Raw genomic sequence first — 20686 nt, forward strand, 5'->3', positions numbered from 1 at the left:
ATTGGCATGAATTTTCATAGTTTACCATCCACGTGGACTCGGTAAAGCCTGGAGTGACCCCTATATGCTTTTTGTCCCCCGTATTTTTGGAACTAGGTCTGCCCCAATGAGCCAGGGGCTGGTTACGCTCAGGAGGGGGGTCCTAAGCATAACCAGCCCCGAGGCAAAACTGATTCCAAAAATACAGGGGACAAAAAGCGTAGAGGGCCCTCGTATTTCTGAAACCAGCCCCGGACTCTTGGACCAGTCCTGGTCCCAAAAATACGGTGTTCAAAAACCTGGAGGTCCGTACCCCATATTTTTGAACTGGCACCAGGTACTACCCCCCCCCCCCCCCCAGACAGTCATGGCTGAGTGCCTTCCCCTGATTGGCTCCATGGAGATGTCTACAGCAAATCAGGGCTGAGTGTTTCTGTAGCATTATGACAGAGGGGATCTCCGCTGTCATTAGTGCGGAGGAAGTCACTGCACTTCTCAGTCAGTGCAAGGGGGGCTGGCTCAACCCCTCTGTCAGTGCGGGCCGGGGTGAAGCTGCAGCAAAGTATGCTGGTGTAAAATTAGTGTATGTATTAAAGTTATACTTTTCTCTGTGTGTGTGTTTTATTTTTATTTTTTTGAACATTCTTTTTACAGGTGTGGTTCGCCAAGTCCCAGTATGCGGGGGAGGCCTGCTGGGATTTGTAGTTTGACTGTAAAAAACAATGTTTTGTACAGGGGGGCCTTTATTGAGGGACTGCCCATTCCCCCAGGTTGACAGAACCATGCACAGATCTCAATGTTCTGTGCATGGTCTTGTCAAATTCGTCAGTCAGAAACTGGTCTAATTTTCTTTGCGATTTTTGGTAACTTTCATCAAAAATCGCAACCTATTACATTTAAGAGTTGTATACTTTATAATGGAAAAACATCTGGATGCGAATTGAATTGTGACCAAATATTTCCATGTTCAAATTTCGTGGCAAAAAGTGTGATTTTTACCGCAATTTGCACCATATTAAACGTGCAATTTTCAGAAAACTTTACCAAAAACCGTATGTCTCATAAATTGCACCCTATCACATCTTGCCCTCGGTGTCGGCTGCCTGCCAGTACTGGGTCCCGGTGAGGTCATCAGCACGCAGCCTGAGTACTGAGCCACCGTAATAGTCAGCACATGCTGACTCATTCGCCGTTTCCCCAGATCAGTCAGCACCAACATCATGTGCATTTACAGCGAGTAACAATGTACCACATATATCAATCTGATTACAGTTAGAGTAATACAATCAGATCTCTTGTATGGACAATTGAATTGCAAAACAGCTGCAGAACCATTTGCAATTCCAAACCATCGGAAGGACGTTGCTGTCTGTGCAGATGTGAGTAGCTTTGAGGCTGCCACTAATCTGTGCCTGAGACGGGCTGGAAATGGTCAGCTCCAACATCACAGACCCTCCTCAAAAACACCTGGGCTGCGGTTTTTCAAACACATGGAAAATGTCGGGTTTCCTCTGCTAACATGTCCTGTAACATTACAGTACAAGATGTGGAGCGGGCACCTTGGCTGCTGGAAGCCTTTACTACACCAATCAATGATCCTTAATTATATGAAGAAGTGCAACATTAAGCACAAGTGAAATAAAATGATAATAATACAACCGACGTAAGAGAATACATTTCCCATTAACACAATATTACTGTATGTTCATAACCGGTCACTAATTGACTTAGGTACAGTAGGTGCCAGTTTCCCTCCCATCCGTGCAAATACATTTCCACCGTCGTTCCGGTGACCGGTCTTTACGGCCTTTGTAGATGCGATTACATTACGCCTTGCTACAATATGTTCCATGAGCTGCACATACAGAACACAGCACAGATATAACACAGAGGCCAAACAAAATAAATGGTAGTATAATTTATTTAAAAAAAATAAAGTAAAACGAACAACCACCGTACAATCAGTAGAGTAGAAGGACCAACATAACAATGAGATCTAGTCCGTCACAGACACCGAGGCAGATGCATTAAGTCTGGTGAAGAGGTAAAGTTGAGATAAAGTAAAAAGTTAAAAAGCACCAGCCAAACAAACCCTAACTGTCATTTTTTTCAAACATGACTGTTAGTCTGGTGCATTATGCACTTTATCTGCACACCAGGCTTAAGATATCTGCCCCACTGTATTCTATAGTCAGGCTCCAGGTGAGGAGGTACCCAGGTGAGCCCCAACATAAGCCCTAGCCCATGGACAGCTCCAGGTGAGGAGGTGCACAGGTGAGCCCCAGGAGAAGACCGAGCCGGTCAGACACTGTGTATACCATGGACAGCTCCAGGTGAGGAGTTACCCAGGTGAGCCCCAGGAGAAGACCGAGCCGGTCACAGACACTGCGTATGCTATGGTCAGGCTCTAGGTGAGGCGTTACGCAGGTGAGCCCCAACATAAGACCGAGCCGGTCACAGACACCTATGGCCAGGATCTAGGTGAGGCAATGGCCTAGCTCCTGGATTCATACATAAACTCATATCTGCCCTTGGGTTATGCCCTTGATCAGTCTGCTTATGAAGCATTACCGCTCCCCTGATGTCATTACAGGGTGCACAGTTTGCCTGGGACACTCCCAGAGATAACGAGTAACACTAAGAGCAGACAGGAGCAATGAGAACACTTGACAAGGCAGAATGCGCCGGACTCTGGTTTGATGAGCAGCAAATAAATCAAATGAGGTTTTTCACGGGCTGCTAAGTCTTGCTTTAAATTCTAATTGCTCACCAGTTGCTAGATACATAATTACCTCGGGTTCTGGATTGATCTGAAATGCTGCACTTAGCATGATAAATCAATAGCTCCATTTTTGTTTCTGCTGAGGTGGCTCTCGGTAAATCGCGTCGGCAGTTTGGAGATGTATAGAAAAGTAGAACACAAATCTTCGCATGAGTGCAACTTTCTGCTGCGCTCCCTCTAGAACCCAATCATTAAGCTCCTTATAAATAGGGGTGGAGAAAAGAACAAAAATCCTTTAGAAACCGACAAATTTCACCAGTCTACTAAAATAATGACTGAGGCCTCCAAACAGTGGCGTCAACCATTTTGTTTGCCCAACTACAACGTATAGGATTGGTTTACCGGGAACTATTGCCACCACTGAGGAATGAAGGTCACTGGTTCCTAGGCAACTGGCTGAACATGGTCACAAAATGGCCTCCTTCAACATGCAGAAGTAATTAGGCCACAAACTGTGGTAAACGGTCTTTTATTTGCCGTCCTGCTTGGTATCCGGTTTTATGGAAGGGGCTAGAGTCCTGGACTGGATGGGGTGTCCGGGCAGAGCATTCCTGTGCATCACAATACTTAGAAAACATGCTTCATGTGTTTAATTCCGTAGGTTTTGAAGAAGATGAGAAGAATTAACGCCCAGAGTCCTAGAATAAATCCTCCTGGCGGGTGCCACTCCTGTGGTTTAGGTTTCTGCAAGACAAAAAAAAGTTTTTGAAGATAGCACCAGCATATGTATACCTCCCAACTGTCCTGATTTTCGCGTGACCTTCATGGTTTTTTTGGAACTCTCGTCCCTCCCGGGGCTAGCAGTATGTATTTTAGAGATGTGCAGGTTCTGATTTACTCTGATTTCAAAGCAGGATCTTATTGGCTATCCCAAATCACATGACAGTTGTTGACAGTTGATAGCCAATAAGATCCTGCTTTAAAATCAGAGTAAATCAGCACCTGCACATCTCTAATGTATTACTATAAATCATCGTGGCCTTGCGGGAGTGACTAGCTTTGTAGGCCACGCCCCTGGCCACTAAGCCACTCCCACAAATATGTACAAGTTTCCAACTGGGAATGTGGATGAGAGTGGGTGATAACAGAAAGGTAGTACGGTAAATATTCCCACCTCCTAGCACACATTAGAATGAATGGTAACACTGATGCATGAATATATTATATATACCATATATACTCGAGTATAAGCCTACTTTTTCAGAACATTTTTTATGCTGAAAAAGCCCCCCTCGGCTTATACTCGAGTGAGGGTCCCACTTGAGTCATTAAGTTTTCCCAGTTTTTTGTTGTAAAAGTAGGCGCCTCGGCTTATATTCGGGTCGAGTATATACGGTACACACAAACACACAATACTGGGCCGAAGTTTACAGCGCTGCTGGCTAGAGCAGAAGGGTCCCAGGCGGAGATTCCTCTCCAGACACGCCTCTGATAATGTACCTATCATGGGGCTCCCACCATGCGCACGGACGCTGGAAAGGACCGATCTGCAGACATGCTCCCGTGGTAATACTAACAGCCGGCGGCACTAACAACTCGTCTGACCCAGCTCAGCATAAAAGAAAATGGTCTGAATTGCCGTAATTAAGCCAGTACGTCGGCAGCTGGCAGAACCTCGTTCTCATCAATCTTTCTTAGGCTGGATCTGAGAAAAGCCTAAAGTGGTCCTGACCCTTGTAAACAAATGACGTCCATTTGCAGGGGAATGAGAAGATGAAATGCGGCAGGGACTGGGAAGTGGTGCAGATTCCTAACGTTATACTGGTCTAATAATATGCATGAAATAGAGGCTTTTCCAGGTAACTAGCGTAAAACGCAGATAAAAGGTCAGGGGTAAAATAAAGAAAAAAAACTCCATGAAATTCTCCAGGTTACACATTACAGACAATGCTGGCGGAGTCTCATGCTAATAAGCGTTCCCTGAAAACTCACCTCTTCAGGCAGTTTATCACATTCCAGAACCCCCACACAACCTCCAGTAGCATTCATAGCTAACTGCATCCCATCAGGACTGTCCTGTAATCTGGTGGGACTGCCATGCTATAATATCCGATCCTTATGTATCCCTCCTATTATCCCTATAGACTGTAAGCCTGTGAGCAGGGCCCTCCTACCTCTATATGAGAGGGTTTCTGCATCCCATCAGGACTGTCCTGTAATCTGGTGGGACTGCCATGCTATGGAATCCTATCCTATGTATCCCTCCTATTATCCCTATAGACTGTAAGCCTGCAAGCAGGGCCCTTCTACCTCTATATGAGATGGTTTCTGCATCCCATCAGGACTGTCCTGTGATCTGGTGGGACTGCCGTGCTATGGAATCCTATCCTTATGTATCCCTCCTATTATCCCTATAGATTGTAAGGTTGTGAGCAGGGCCCTCCTACCTCTATATGAGAGGGTTTCTGCATCCCATCAGGACTGTCCTGTAATCTGGTGGGACTGCCATGCTATGGAATCCTATCCTTATGTATCCCTCCTATTATCCCTATAGACTGTAAGCCTGTGAGCAGGGTCCTTCCACCTCTATATGAGATGGTTTCTGCATCCCATCAGGACTGTCCTGTAATCTGGTGGGACTGCCATGCTATGGAATTATATCCTATGTATCCCTCCTATTATCCCTATAGATTGTAAGGTTGTGAGCAGGGCCCTCCTACCTCTATATGAGAGGGTTTCTGCATCCCATCAGGACTGTCCTGTAATCTGGTGGGACTGCCATGCTATGGAATCCTATCCTTATGTATCCCTCCTATTATCCCTATAGACTGTAAGCTTGTGAGCAGGGCCCTCCTACCTCTATGTCGGTTTGTTACTAACCAGTTTGTTTTATCACTGTTTCCTATTGTAAAGCTCAACAGAATCCGCTGCGCTACATAAGAAACTAAATAAATAAACACAGGCAATATGCAGCAAGTTGTGCCATGCTAGGATGCGCATCACGCCAAAAACAATCATCTGTAAATAAAGGATCATGTCTATGCGTATAGCAGCCTGTGCGTGCGTAAGTATCTACATATCTACTCACTAGTAAGCCCACTCGCAGCACAAGCTTCTAAAGCTAGTCTGCTACCTTCTGTGTCTGTGCACGGTCCGTTTTGCCGGTCCGTTTTGTACTTTTAAAGTACACATCGGATCGCATGCCTTGTGCATGCAATGCGATCTGATACGATGTAAAGCTAGTACAAAAAGTATGTGCAGCACATACTTTTTTGTACTGTACTATGAGATGCGCGGGAGCACACATCGCATAGTACAAAACGGAGCCGCCGCAAAACAGAGCGCGTATGGGCTCCTTAATGGATGAGAGCAAATGACAGTTGACCATTTGCTTTGAAATGCTGGAAAACTGCCAAAAACGGTCATTCAGCTATTACCAGGACTTTGTTTCAACCTGCCCGATCTGACAATCAATCTGTAGATGTATGGCCACCTTTAGACCAGATAGCATGCCTGGAATCAAGCATTGATGTGATAGCTATGTGTATTGTAGCCATTTTGAGCGATAGTGTTAGGACCTGCAGAAAAGTGGGGTCCCGTGAAGGGGGCTGCAGCTTAAATGCATTGATCCATTCATGAACTAAATCTCCACTATTTATTAACATCAGTTAATTTAGTGTGTGCAGAGCCCCTACAATCTCTCTCTCTCTATCTATATAGATGATACCTACACACACTAACATACAGATACACACACAGAGTACATATGTCGATGTGCACATCACAATTTGTCCCCTTCGCTTACACTTCCATCACTACGCATTTGTCCAGTTAGTAAATCACAGAATGAAGCGTGCCAGGAGCTGCAGACATCATGGCAGCCGGCGAGCGCGATCTATCACTGTAACCGGCGCTGCCTCGGAGCTCATTACCCTAAGCCAAGATAAGTCTTCAGCTAATTACAAAAAAAAAGTCCTTTTCTCGCCATAAATATTCATTTCCATGAAGACGGAGTAGATTACTAAGAATACGGAACCGGCTGGGCAGAATTCCCAGGTCTGTGCACAGCGCAGCGTGCGGTGGGGGATGAGGGCCAACTGAGCGGCGTCACTTACAGACAATCAGGATTTTACCATTATATATTCTGTACCCAGAGTCTGTGCTGTGAACTCCGAGGCGCGCGCTTGTCGCGGATTCCGAGCACATGGCGGGGTGGTTATGACCGGGAGCGTGCTGGTATCACCATATCCCCCAGACTGGGGGATGCCACAATCTCTGTAACGTGAGGCGCCAGGATGTTGCGTTAAGGACCTTTTCCTGATACTGGATTACATGTCAGTGCATGACCGCTACAGCACTGACCGCTGCTGCGGGACACGAGTCGCGTAGGTAATTACAATGTTCTATGGGAAACAAGTGTTCGAATTATTGGTCACCTACAATCCGTCTCCGTGACTACCAATATCAGTTGCGCAAATCGGGACACAGTTTAAGGAAACAGATGTTTAAGGCAAATCGCATTTTTGGGGTGTTGAAAAATGCACGGGGTTGATTAATTGCATTTCTACAGTGTACTTATACAACTAGACTCATTTGCACACAGACGCACAAATGTCACAAATTAAACTGATCTGTGCAATCTAGGCCAGTAGTTCTGCAGCTTCCAGTTTCATTTGTGTGATGCGCGTTTCGACAGAAAGACTCTGTATGGCCAGGCGTGGACCCTGGATCTGACACAAGAGGGGCGCAACTGAAGGCGTATTAAGACACATCTGGAAGTAGATCTAATAATAGAACAATATTAAATAAATAGCTTTTCATTCTCTACACCACACCGATAGGCCTGATCATAGGGGGTAATTCAGCCCTGATTCCACAGCAGCTAATCTTCAGAGACCAGCGATCAGATAGACCCCGCCCAGCTAGAGTGTAATCCCACCTTGCAAACAGATGTGCTGGCTGTGTGAATAGATGTGTACAGCTGCTGATCTATTTGCAGCCGAGAAAATATGTCCAGACCCATTTGTAAGCCCCTCACCATCTAATGATTTCCCCCATTGGTCACCACTGAGCGCAGGCTCAGCGAGTAATAATGGACTTATTCGGCGGCCGCAATGAAATTAGCCTGATTGAGGCCAGAGCGAATGTCACAGACTCTCCCATAAAACACACGGGAATGAAAGAATTTTCCCAGAAACTCTCAGCGAAGGTGGTTGGGTCCCAAGAATGAGCCTCCCCTGGGTTATTGAGGAATGGAAGTTAGAACATGGCACCAAACTAAAGAACCTGAGGTCTCAAGTGCTGGCTTCCAACAGTGAAGAGTTCTGGTGGAGCTACAATGTTATGTGACGCATTTCGCCGTACAGTTTGCAGTTGATCACAGGGAAGAGTTCTGGTGGAGCCACAATGTTATGTGACGCATTTCGCCGTACAGTTTGCAGTTGATCACAGGGAAGAGTTCTGGTGGAGCCACAATGTTATGTGACGCATTTCACCGTACAGTTTGCAGTTGATCACTCCTTTAGAAGGCAGGAAGAAGGTTAATGGTAACGAGTGACCATTTATACCAGGCATGTCCAACGTTGGCCCTCCAGATGTTGTGAAACTACACATCCCAGCATGCTTTGCAATAGTTTTAGCATTCTCTAATAGCAAAACTGTGGCAAAGCATGCTGGAGGGCCAACGTTGGACATGCCTGATTTATACAATGGTCTATCTTTCCAGATGCCAGGTCTGGTCCCCTAGTGTTTTTAGGAGTAGGACGCAGACCTGGACTATGTCATGGCCTCCTGAAGGGTTCTACTTATGTCCAATATAAATTCAAACGGTGCCAGATTACAAGTTTACACTGTCAAATTAATTGAAAATAATATTTAAAAGAAGATCCCCTTTCAAGCAGACCTTTTAATTAGGTGTGACAATAAATATGTAACAGTTTTCTCAGAGAAAGGAGAAACGACCATGAATGACGGGTGAATAGGGTGTCCCATTAAATGGGACGGGTGAATGGGGCGTCCCGGTAAATCGAGGAAATCGCCTTATTAGTCATATTAAGAGCAGGAAGGAAAAAGTAACATTACCGATTCATCTTTGGGTGAAGGATTAGCTCTCGGTGGATTGACGTTCTGCATACCACCGCTACACAGTACGTAGGCAATAGAAGCGATTTCATTATCTGATACAATCTTCAGATCAGGCCACGCAGAGAGCGGCGTCTGCAGATACATTTGGTTTTTAAATTATAAAATCAATTTTTTGTCTTCGAAGCAAAACAACTGAATCAACAAAACTAAGCGTCTCCCTACAACAGCGGCGGTACAGTCAGATCGATAACGCACAGTTACCACCATTAAAATACAAATGAGGGAAAGTCCCATCAGTGCAGACAGCGCAGCATCAAATTACAGCTTTCATTTATTCCAAGGAATCGGACGCAGAGAGACAGCTTTGTATCCAGCAGAAATAGAATGCCTACAAACAACGGCGGAATATTCTACAGACTGCACAATCGGGGGTGGACCATTGTTCACCTTCTGGTAACATGGACAAAAGGTGGAGATGCACAAGGTATCAATCTCAACACCTAAGCACGTGAACCCCCAAATAGTGCACCGCATTCCCTCACATAGCGAGCAAACACTGCGCACAGCATCATTCCCAATCGCAGTCCATGAGTCAACCATTGTCCCGTTTTAATTGTGTCAACATTTCTCCAATCTCGACTAAAGGCATATTGACCTATTGTCAATGCTGACCTACGGTAGTGCAGGTTGACATTTTTGTGTTGACCTATTGCCCTCTGACCTAGACATTGTGCATGGTAGGTGCAATGGGGTGCGCAGTTGCCGACGGTTGCTACACTTACATTGCCTCGCAGTTCCATCATTGAAAAGGATTGCTGCTGCGTCGGCATTATGACCTGGTCTGAACTAGACCTAGTGTCAGCAACATCAGAGAGACTCAGTTGGTAGTCAGGGGCCTATTTTGTGCCAAGAAACCATTCCACGGACCATTACGTCAGCGGCCAAGATATGGAACAGAGATAACGGGAATGATGCCACAAAGTCACGCTAAAGCTCTTCATGGGTAAATAGTGGCATCTCACCAGCAGGAAACACCTAAGTCTGCAGGGTCACTGCGAAACGCGTCAACCAATTTATAAAGCCATATGATGTTACCTAAACTGCAACAATTACAAACACAAGAAAACATTAGAAGACTGGAGTACTGCTAATGGTAATGAATGTTTTTATTTCGGGATTTATTTACTGACGCCGGGGGGGGAGGCGCAGCGCATTGTCGTATGACAGATCAGCGATATATAGGCTGTTAGATTGTATGGCATATATATCGGCCAGTGTGTACACACCTTCACATGTAATTATAATGAAGTATCATCACTTAAACCTATAACCAACCATTTAAGCTGAATGTACAGTACTCTTATTACTTTCGATGATCGCAGCTGCATACAGTAGGTATTAACATACTTTTATAGTCTTATTTTGGATTGCTACATACCTGTTGTATATATGTATAACCTATATATCTACATATATAGGATAAACAAGCGACTTAGAACGCAGTGCATGAAGTGTGTAAAGTCCTTGTATTACTAATTAGCATGTACACCACCATCGCCTTATGTACGATCATGTGCTTCTATGTAAAGAATATATACTGAATGCCAATAAGCAGGCCGCGGGGCATTGCAATACAAGGTTTAGAGATGAATTACCCTACTGATAAGAAGTCCCGCTCCAGGGTAAAGCAAGTGAAACATAAACCACAACACATAAAATTTGTACTATATTAGATCCAGTGATCCTAATGAAATAAAATATATTGATTCAAATATAAAAAGCTATTTTGTATGCTAAGTACAAGATACATACAGCTTGCATAAGCGTTACAGTACTGTATGCAGCGTATATACAGTATCACAGAGAGGGTTCCGGGTGCAGCGTATATACCCTATCACAGAGAGGGTTCCGGGTGCAGCGTATATACCCTATCACAGAGAGGGTTCCGGGTGCAGCCTATATACACCATCACAGAGAGGGTTCCGGGTGCAGCGTATATACCCTATCACAGAGGGGGTTCCGGATGCAGCGTATATACCCTATCACAGAGGGGGTTCCGGATGCAGCGTATATACCCTATCACAGAGGGGGTTCCGGATGCAGCGTATATACCCTATCACAGAGGGGGTTCCGGATGCAGCATATATACACCATCACAGAGAGGGTTCCGGATGCAGCGTATATACACCATCACAGAGAGGGTTCCGGATGCAGCGTATATACACTATCACAGAGAGGGTTCTGGGTGCAGCGTATATACACTATTACAGAGAGGGTTCCGGATGCAGCATATATACCCTATCACAGAGAGGGTTCCGGATGCAGCATATATACACCATCACAGAGAGGGTTCCGGGTGCAGCGTATATACACCATCACAGAGAGGGTTCCGGGTGCAGTGTATATACCCTATCACAGAGAGGGTTCCGGGTGCAGTCAGAAGCCCTGTTAGTAAAGTCTTAGCAAAATGTTTTGCTGCTAAAGTCACAAAAATTCCTGAACAATGCCCTGTCCAACCTGCAGGTTATGTACTCATTGTCACAGCCCAGGTCATGTGATATACTCTGGCCAATAGCAATCATCCCTATCTGTGGCAAGCTCTCTCACTCACTTCTCCAGTGAGTGTCTCCTTCCAGTGTGCCGCTCCATCCTCTCACTTCTCCAGTGAGTGTCTCCTTCCAGTGTGCCGCTCCATCCTCTCACTTCTCCAGCCAGTGGCGTCTTCCAGTGTGCCGCTCCATCCTCTCACTTCTCCAGGGAGTGTCTCCTGCCAGTGTGCCGCTTCATCCTCTCACTTCTCCAGCCAGTGCCGTCTTCCAGTGTGCCGCTCCATCCTCTCACTTCTCCAGCCAGTGCCGTCTTCCAATGTGCAGCTCCATCCTCTCACTTCTCCAGCCAGTGCCCTCGTCCAGTGTGCCGCTTCATCCTCTCACTTCTCCAGCCAGTGCCGTCTTCCAGTGTGCCGCTCCATCCTCTCACTTCTCCAGCCAGTGCCGTCTTCCAGTGTGCCGCTCCATCCTCTCACTTCTCCAGCCAGTGGCGTCTTCCAGTGTGCCGCTCCATCCTCTCACTTCTCCAGGGAGTGTCTCCTGCCAGTGTGCCGCTTCATCCTCTCACTTCTCCAGCCAGTGCCGTCTTCCAGTGTGCCGCTCCATCCTCTCACTTCTCCAGCCAGTGCCGTCTTCCAATGTGCAGCTCCATCCTCTCACTTCTCCAGCCAGTGCCCTCGTCCAGTGTGCCGCTTCATCCTCTCACTTCTCCAGCCAGTGCCGTCTTCCAGTGTGCCGCTCCATCCTCTCACTTCTCCAGCCAGTGCCGTCTTCCAGTGTGCCGCTCCATCCTCTCACTTCTCCAGGAAGTGTCCCCTTCCAGTGTGCCGCTTCATCCTCTCACTTCTCCAGCCAGTGCCGTCTTCCAGTGTGCCGCTCCATCCTCTCACTTCTCCAGCCAGTGCCGTCTTCCAGTGTGCCGCTTCATCCTCTCACTTCTCCAGCCAGTGCCCTCGTCCAGTGTGCCGCTTCATCCTCTCACTTCTCCAGCCAGTGCCGTCTTCCAGTGTGCCGCTCCATCCTCTCACTTCTCCAGCCAGTGCCGTCTTCCAATGTGCAGCTCCATCCTCTCACTTCTCCAGCCAGTGCCCTCGTCCAGTGTGCCGCTTCATCCTCTCACTTCTCCAGCCAGTGCCGTCTTCCAGTGTGCCGCTCCATCCTCTCACTTCTCCAGCCAGTGCCGTCTTCCAGTGTGCCGCTCCATCCTCTCACTTCTCCAGGAAGTGTCCCCTTCCAGTGTGCCGCTTCCTCTTCTCACTTCTCCAGTCACTGCAGTCTTCCAGTGTGGTGCTCCATCCTCTCACTTATCTAGGGAGTGTCCTCTTCCAGTGTGGTGCTCCATCCTCTCACTTATCCAGGGAGTGTCCTCTTCCAGTGTGGTGCTCCATCCTCTCACTTCTCCAGGGAGTGTCCTCTTCCAGTGTGCCGCTCCATCCTCTCACTTCTCCAGCCAGTGTCTCCTTCCAGTGTTCCGCTCCATCCTCTCACTTCTCCAGGGAGTGTCTCCTTCCAGTGTGCCCCTCCATCCTCTCACTTCTCCAGCCAGTGCCGTCATCCAGTGTGCCGCTCCATCCTCTCACTTCTCCAGGAAGTGTCCCCTTCCAGTGTGTCGCTCAATCCTCTCACTTTTCCAGGAATTGTCCCCTTCCAGTGTGCCGCTCCATCCTCTCACTTCTCCAGGGAGTGTCCTCTTCCAGTGTGGTGCTCCATCCTCTCACTTCTCCAGCCAGTGCCGTCTTCCAGTGTGCCGCTCCAACCTCTCACTTCTCCAGGTAGTGTCCTCTTCCAGTGTGGTGCTCCATCCTCTCACTTCTCCAGGGAGTGTCCTGCCAGTCTGCCACTCCATCCTCTCACTTTTCCAGCCAGTGTCCTCTTCCAGTGTGCCCCTCCACCCTCTAACTCAGGCATTCCCAACCACGGTCCTCAAGGCACACCAACAGTGCAGGTTTTAGAGATATCCAGGCTTCAGCACAGGTGGTTTAATCAGAATCACTCAGGTACTAATTAAGTCACCTGTGCTCAAGCCTGGATATCACTAAAACCTGCACTGTTAGTGTGCCTTGAGGACCGTGGTTGGGAATGCCTGCTCTAACTTCTCCAGTGAGTTTCTCCTTCCAGTGTGCCCCTCGGGTGTGGTATAGGGGTCTGACAGTCGGGATCCCGACTGCCCAGACTCAGACAGCGTGGGAAGTGCAACAAAGCCCCTTGCAGGCTCACTGCGCTCGCCACTCTGCGGACATGGTGGCTTGCTTCGCTCGCCACCTATTCTATTCTCCTTCTATGGGGTTGGTGGACCCCTACGAGGGAGAATAGCAGGTGGCCGCCGGGAACCCGGCTCTCGGTGTTTTGACAGTCGGGATTCTGATGTAGGGTAAATGCCTCTTAGGACCCCGACTGTCGGGACCCCGTCTGGCACCCTGCCCCTCCACCCTCTCACTTCTCCAGCCAGTGCACTCTTCCAGTGTGCCGCTCCACCCTCTCACTTCTCCAGCCAGTGCCCTCTTCCCATGTGCCGCTCCATCCTCTCACTTCTCCAGCAAGTGTCCACTGCCAGTGTGCCGCTCTACTCTGTCACTTCTCCAGTGAGTGTCCTCCACCAGTGTGCCGCTCCATCCTTTCACTTCTCCAGTGAGTGTCCTCCACCAGTGTGCTGCTCCATCCTTTCACTTCTCCAGTGAGTGTCCTCGGCCAGTATGCCGCTCCACCCTCTCACTTCTCCAGCCAGTGCCCTCTTCTCGTGTGTCACTCCATCCTCTCACTTCTCCTGCGAATGTCCTCTTGCAGTATGCCGCTCCATCCTCACACTTGTCCAGTGAGTGCACCTTCCATGGTGCCATTCTATTGACATTTCAACACCAGCCACGTCATAAAGGTCAACATTGTGTGGTACAACCAAACGCATTGTGGAAGATGACCTTATGACTACATTTACCCCCCATATAATGCATTAACTTGACAGCAGACCCTCCTACCGCTCTGCCTACCTGTTACTATAATCTTTTTTTATTACAGTATCTCCCCATTGTACGCTACAATGGTATATGCTGGCACTAAAAAAATAAATGTTAATGTATGCAGCCAGAGTCACGGTGAGAACGGAATTGTTCCCCAGGGGGCCATATTTATTGCTGCACTATTTCAAAACCCGACGTGGAAAATTAGGCCAATATGGAAATAACTGATCGGGTTTAAGTCACTTTTTGTTTTCCGGATTTGTGAGTTTCTTACATGAAAAATAAATAAATCTGCTTTACAAAATCAGATAATTGTTACCAACTTTATCTCAACAAATTCTCACTAATTCATCATTCTTTGCGATTTTTACAGAACGTTGTTTTATATTCTTACATTCTTGGGCGAAAGCATTTATTTTTTTCTAAAAATATTTTGTAAAAAATGTTCTGCAATACGATTTGTGGCCAAGGCATCTGCTGCCCATCAATATCACAGCAGCCGTTATTCCACTAGAACATAAAGAGGCCGGCGTTTTGTCATGTACGTGTCTTATATTAAACAAAATAAAGTAGTAAAGTTGTTATGCAACTTTTTGAAGCGCAGAAATGTTTTACGATGTCACTCTGATTTAAAGTGAAGAAAAAAAAACCTGTTTACATCTGCAAGACGTCCCTTTTATGGGTCTCCATCAAATAGCAGCTGCCACGCACATGGCGCTTCTAATTCATAGTATTGTTTGAAGTTGCACCAATTGAGCTGTCGACGGGCTATAAGCGCCGCCCAACGTATTCACAGGCTGATTTACCAGGCTCTAACAGGTGGCTGGCAGCAGCCTGGCATTGCCACCAGAAACACCCTGGCTTCTAATCCATATTGCAGATTATAGCAATTCTATTTTATTTTGTTGATGTGTGTATTATGGTCACATATCACAATATGTATATATTTGTATTGCAGGACTAGAATACTTCTGGTTGGGGCACTCAAGTTTATCAAGTATGAGTTTTAAAAATTCTTGTAAAACTTAGGGTGGTATTCAATCTGGGACGTTATTTCTGCCAGCAGAAACAGCGAGCGCCGCCTATTCAATGCCGCCGTTTCCGACAGTATTAAAGGCAGATTACGTCAAAACAGATCAGACTTTAAAACAAGTCGAATCTGTTTTGCCAGAAACAGACGCGGATTTCCAGATGCACAATGCTGGGCGTTCCCATGGTAATTGTCCGGTGACGCTGGTACAGGGGGCATCTTGCCTCCTGCACACTGCACTCGGAGAACAGAGACACCCCCTAGACGTGTTGATGTGGACCAGAAAAAGGTCCAAAGTGATAGAACATCCAATAGACTTAATAAATAGAATGCACAGCGATGAAATGGCCAATCTATAACAATTGATGTTTTATTGGGTAACTTCTCACATAGCCAACTGGTTATAATAGGTTATAAATCACAGGTATGGAAAGGTACCCAAAATGCACAATGAATAAGGCTGATAGGTCACAGTGTAGGGCAAACCAGGCGTGAACAGCACACACACGGAATAGGGACGTCACACTGATAGGGCTCCTATCACACAACAGAAAGTGTCCAGTGCAGAAGAGAAGTCACAAATCATAATAATGGAGTAATAAATAATGTAACAGAAGGGTAATGAACATAATGTATGTGTAATGTAAAACTAAAAGAGCCTGTTTGCTAATCTGTTCATCTTCTGCTTTCACACAAGGTGTAGCAACGGCCACCATGGCAGCGTGGAGGTGCCCCTGTCCTCACTGACACATCCCTCATCTCCTGATATACTTTGTGCTGCTCGGAACCCTGCTCCTCCCACTATATAACTATCAGTCTGTGGCTTCCTGCTGCCTCCATTCCCCTCCTCACATGATGTCACTGCCCCTATCACATGCAGCCCTGTCCTCACTGACACATCACACATCTCCTGATATACTCTGTGCTGCTGGGGACCCTGCTCCTCCCACTATATAACTCAGTCTGTGGCTTCCTGCTGCCTCCATTTCCCTCCTCACATCATGTCACTGCCTCTGTCACATGCAGCCCTGTCCTCACTGACACATCACTCATCTCCTGATATACTCTGTGCTGCTGGGGACCCTGCTCCTCCCACTATATAACTCTCAGTCTGTGGCTTCCTGCTGCCCCAATTCCCCTCCTTGCATCATGTCACTGCCCCTGTCACATGCAGCCATGTCCTCACTGACACATCACTCATCTCCTGATATACTCTGTGCTGCTGGGGACCCTGCTCCTCCCACTATATAACTCTCAGTCTGTGGCTTCCTGCTGCCTCCATTCCCCTCCTCACATCATGTCACTGCCCCTGTCACATGCAGTCCTGTCCTCACTGACACATCCCTCGTCTCCTGATATACTCTGTGCTGCTGGGGACCCTGCTCCTCCCACTATTTAACTCTCAGTCTGTGGCTTCCTGCTGCCTCCATTCCCCTCCTCACATCATGTCACTGCCCCTGTCACATGCAGCCCTGTCCTCAATGACACATCACTCATATCCTGATATACTCTGTGCTGCTGAGGACCCTGCTCCTCCCACCATCTTTTATATATTTGGCTACATCTGTCATTAAAAGTGTGTGAGTGTGTGTCTAACGCTGGGTGGAGCCTCTGACTCACATGACTGACTCACATGACAGAGAACCAGCCCAGTGAGCCCACAGTGCCAGACACCCTCTGCCTCCCCATGCTGCCCAGGAACCTACTCCACAGCCACCATGTGAGCGCCCCCCACCACCCTTACCCCCCCCCCCCCCCCGCAATTCGCGGCAAAACACTCCCCCTCCCGCGATTCGCTGCACCCCCCGCGACCCCCCCTCCCGCGATTTACGGCAAACCCCCCCTCCCACCATTCACGGCACCCCCCGCTACCCCCCCTCCCGCGCTTCGCGGCACCCCTCCCACAATTCGCGACAACCCCCAGTACCCCCCCTCCCGCGATTTGTGCCCCCGTGACCCCCCCTCCCGCGATTCGCAGCAACCCCGCCCCTGCAACCTCCCGCAGTTCGCTGTACCCACCCCCTGCAACCCCCCCTCCTGCAATTTGCAGAACCCCCCCCCCCCCGCGATTTGTGTTCACCCCCCACCTCCCCCCCCCCCCCCCCCCCCGGGATTCACGGCAACCCCAGGATTAAATGACACATGCAAAGGACTGACATGGCTATGTTCAACAATGAAAAAGGTTGACATGAGTTTTTGAAGATTTATTTTTCAATTTTTGAATGTTTTCATATTCATTCTCATGTGTCGACATGGACACCATTGAAGTGAAACCCCCCCCCCCCCCGCAACCCCCCCTCCAGTGATTTGCGGCACACACACACACACACACCCCCCCCGTGACCCCCCTCCCGTGATTCTCGACCCCCCGCAGCCCCCCTTCACACGATTCACGGCACCCCCCGCGACCCCCCCCTCCCAAGATTCGCGGCAACCCCCGGCCCCCTAACCCCCCACGATTCGCTGCACCCCGCCACTCCAGCAATTCGCGGACCCCCCAACCCCCCATGATTCACGGCAAACCCAGGATTGCACAAGCAAAACACTGACATGGCTATGGTCAACAATGAAAAAGGTTGACATGAGTTTTTGAAGATATATTTTCCATTTTTTTGAATGTTTTCATATTCATTCTCATGTGTCGACATGGACACCAATGAAGTGCCACACTTATGTCAACATTTACATGTGTTGACCTTTCTGTGTTGATTTTTTCTTGTAGCGATTCGCGGCGGCCCCCCTCCAGTGATTTGCGGCACCCCCCCCCCCCCAACGACCCCCCCTCCCGCGATTCGCGGCACCCCCCGGCCCCGTGACCCCCCCTCCAATGATTCGCAGCAAACCCTCGCACCCCCCCCCCTCCAGCGATTCACGGCACCCACCCCTCACCCTCCCGCAATTCGCTGCACCCCCCCCCGCGATTGGCGGACCCCCCCAACTTCCCCTCCCGCGATTCGCAGCACCCACTCCCCCATCCCCCGCTACCCCCTCCCGCAATTCGCAGCACCACCGTCCGTCCCCCCCGACCCACCCTCCCGCGATTCACGCTGTGTTGCCCACATAACCCTATCATGCCTCATAGCCCAGCCTCCTGCTCTCATGCACCCTAACACCCAGTAGTAGGAGACACATTTAGGGCCACCGTCCTGTACTCCTGTGCTGCCACGCTAGACCCTCACCCACTGGCAGAAGCTGCACAGTATCTCCCACCCTCCTCTTTAGTCCCCCTTATGCCCACACACCCCTATCACTACCCAGCCTCCTGTTTTTCTGTGTTGCGACCTCCGCCAGTGGGGAGCCGCTGACTCAAAAACACCCTACTATACTATTGCACACACACACCTAAACAACACGCACACACTCCCACACCCACAAATGTCACTGTACCTTCCTGCTGCCCCAATTCCCCTCCTTGCATCATGTCACTGCCCCTGTCACATGCAGCCATGTCCTCACTGACACATCACATCCTGATATACTCTGTGCTGCTGGGGACCCTGCTCCTCCCACTATATAAAACTCTCAGTCTGTGGCTTCCTGCTGCCCCCATTCCCCTCCTCACATCATGTCACTGCCCCTGTCACATGCAGCCCTGTCCTCACTGACACATCACATCCTGATATACTCTGTGCTGCTGGGGACCCCGCTGAGTATTTTTCTAGTCCAGCGATAAATGACAGATGTGGCCTTCTGGAACTATGAGGAAAGATCCGCATTAAACCCACCTAATGGAATCTATGGGATAACGTGCGATAGTCATTAGTTTACTGCGCAGTGACTTGATGTGATGTCATTGTGGACCACCGGCTGTGTGACTTGCAGACCCCTCCACATCAGCAGATAACCAGCAGTATTAGACATTTGGCGACAGACTGGATGTACAAGGATGTTTGGGTCACTCGATTGCAGCTGATCCAGTGTCTAAATATTTAGATAGATAATAGTGAGCAAACTAAATATGTATCTCCGTCAGTCTGACGATTCTCAAGGCGCTAAGATCTGATCATGGTCTGTGCTCCGGGACACAAGGGCCGGATAATGCCTATGTACCCCCACAGTCAATTAACACACTATCATAATTAAAGAAAGCATAACACACACTGAAAGTCAATGCAATGCACCATACAGGACCACTATATGGTAACAATAACTAGCCACAAACATCTGCCAGGGGGTCGGAATATACCAATAGCCACAGATAAATACTACTAGGTTCTTTCACCGTTTTGTCGGTATGTGTATCCCAAGCGCTCAGACCCGCTGATCCAGCGGGGGCCGGCGAGGGGTGCGGGCATACCCACTGCTCAAGGGGGGGGTTGTGCAGACCTGCTGATGATGGGGGGGGGGGTTGCGTGGATGCAGGACTGCTGTTGGAGGGGGTGTTGTGTTGCGTGCGGGGGGGGGTGTGGCAGATCCACCGCGGGTGTGTGTGTGTATGTGGTGCGGGCGAGACAGGGGGGGGATGCGGGTAGACTCGCTTGAGGGGGGGGGGGGGGTTGTGCGGGCAGACCCGCCGCTCACCTACACCAGTTGGCTGTGGTGTATAATGGTGGATGGTGGGCGTGCACTGTAGCCCTGGCTGTGGGCGGTGTTTTCAAAGGGGGTGGTGGTGTGTAGAACACCGGCAGGCAGGCAGAAACTTTGTGTGTATAATGCTGTCAATCACTCTTGTAACCCCGCCCAGCGTTATACACACAGGGGATGAGTGACAAATCTGGCTAAATATATAAGAGATTTTAAGTATCCCTTATCCAAAATGCTCAGGACCAGGAGCATTTTGGATAAGGGATCATTTGGGATGCTGGGGGACCAGGCAAGTATGAAAAATGGTACAGAGAGGTTAATAAAAATAAAAGGATATATTTCGGTTTTTCAATATACAGATGAGGAACACTCAATCTGTACATATAAACACATCTACACTCATGAGTAGAGTGCCTGACCGCAATACCACATGATGGGTTTGAATCCTCAACATGTCAGCATCTTGAAATGTAATAAAGAACAGTGGGTCAGGTGTATGAAACCTGATAATGGTATAGAGAGGTCATAAAGTGGAAGGTGATAATGCACCACAGCCAATCAACTCCTGTCACTTTTTAAACACAGCTGATTGGCTGGTGCATTATGACCTTGCACTTCATCACCTGGCAGGCTTAATACATAACCACAGTGTGACCAAGTAACCAAGAGCTCTCGAGTTACGTTCCCGAATGTTGGATACGCATTAGCTAAGAAGAGGTGGGGCAAGGAGACAGGGGCGGCGAGGAGATGCCACGCATCAAAGAGGGCAGCTACAAGTGAAAGTAATTAAAACCGATAAATAATAAGTCTCACCAATAGCACCCCCCCTTCCTGCAACGATATG

The 20686-nt window shown here is 48.5% G+C and overlaps 1 protein-coding gene across 2 annotated transcripts in view; it reads right to left on the reverse strand.

Annotated features, from left to right (window-relative positions):
* Positions 1–621: 621 nt before the first annotated feature.
* PIGK (phosphatidylinositol glycan anchor biosynthesis class K) overlaps positions 622–20686 on the reverse strand; it is a 115619-nt gene continuing 95554 nt past the window's right edge. The window contains exons 11-12 of one of the 2 annotated variants that reach the window (XR_014454546.1): positions 2273–3445; positions 622–2216 (exon numbers count right to left, since the gene is read on the reverse strand). Coding sequence is in view for 1 of the 2 variants with exons in the window: in XM_083157788.1 (XP_083013914.1) it covers positions 3329–3445 (117 nt within the window). In the remaining variant the exon portion in view is untranslated. Of the gene's footprint in view, positions 3446–20686 lie in introns of both variants that reach the window. The other variant, XM_083157788.1, reaches the window with a different exon arrangement.

Source organism: Crinia signifera, chromosome 8, assembly GCF_055691185.1.
Source record: "Crinia signifera chromosome 8, ASM5569118v1, whole genome shotgun sequence".
In the NCBI taxonomy this organism is placed as follows: Eukaryota; Metazoa; Chordata; class Amphibia; order Anura; family Myobatrachidae; genus Crinia; species Crinia signifera.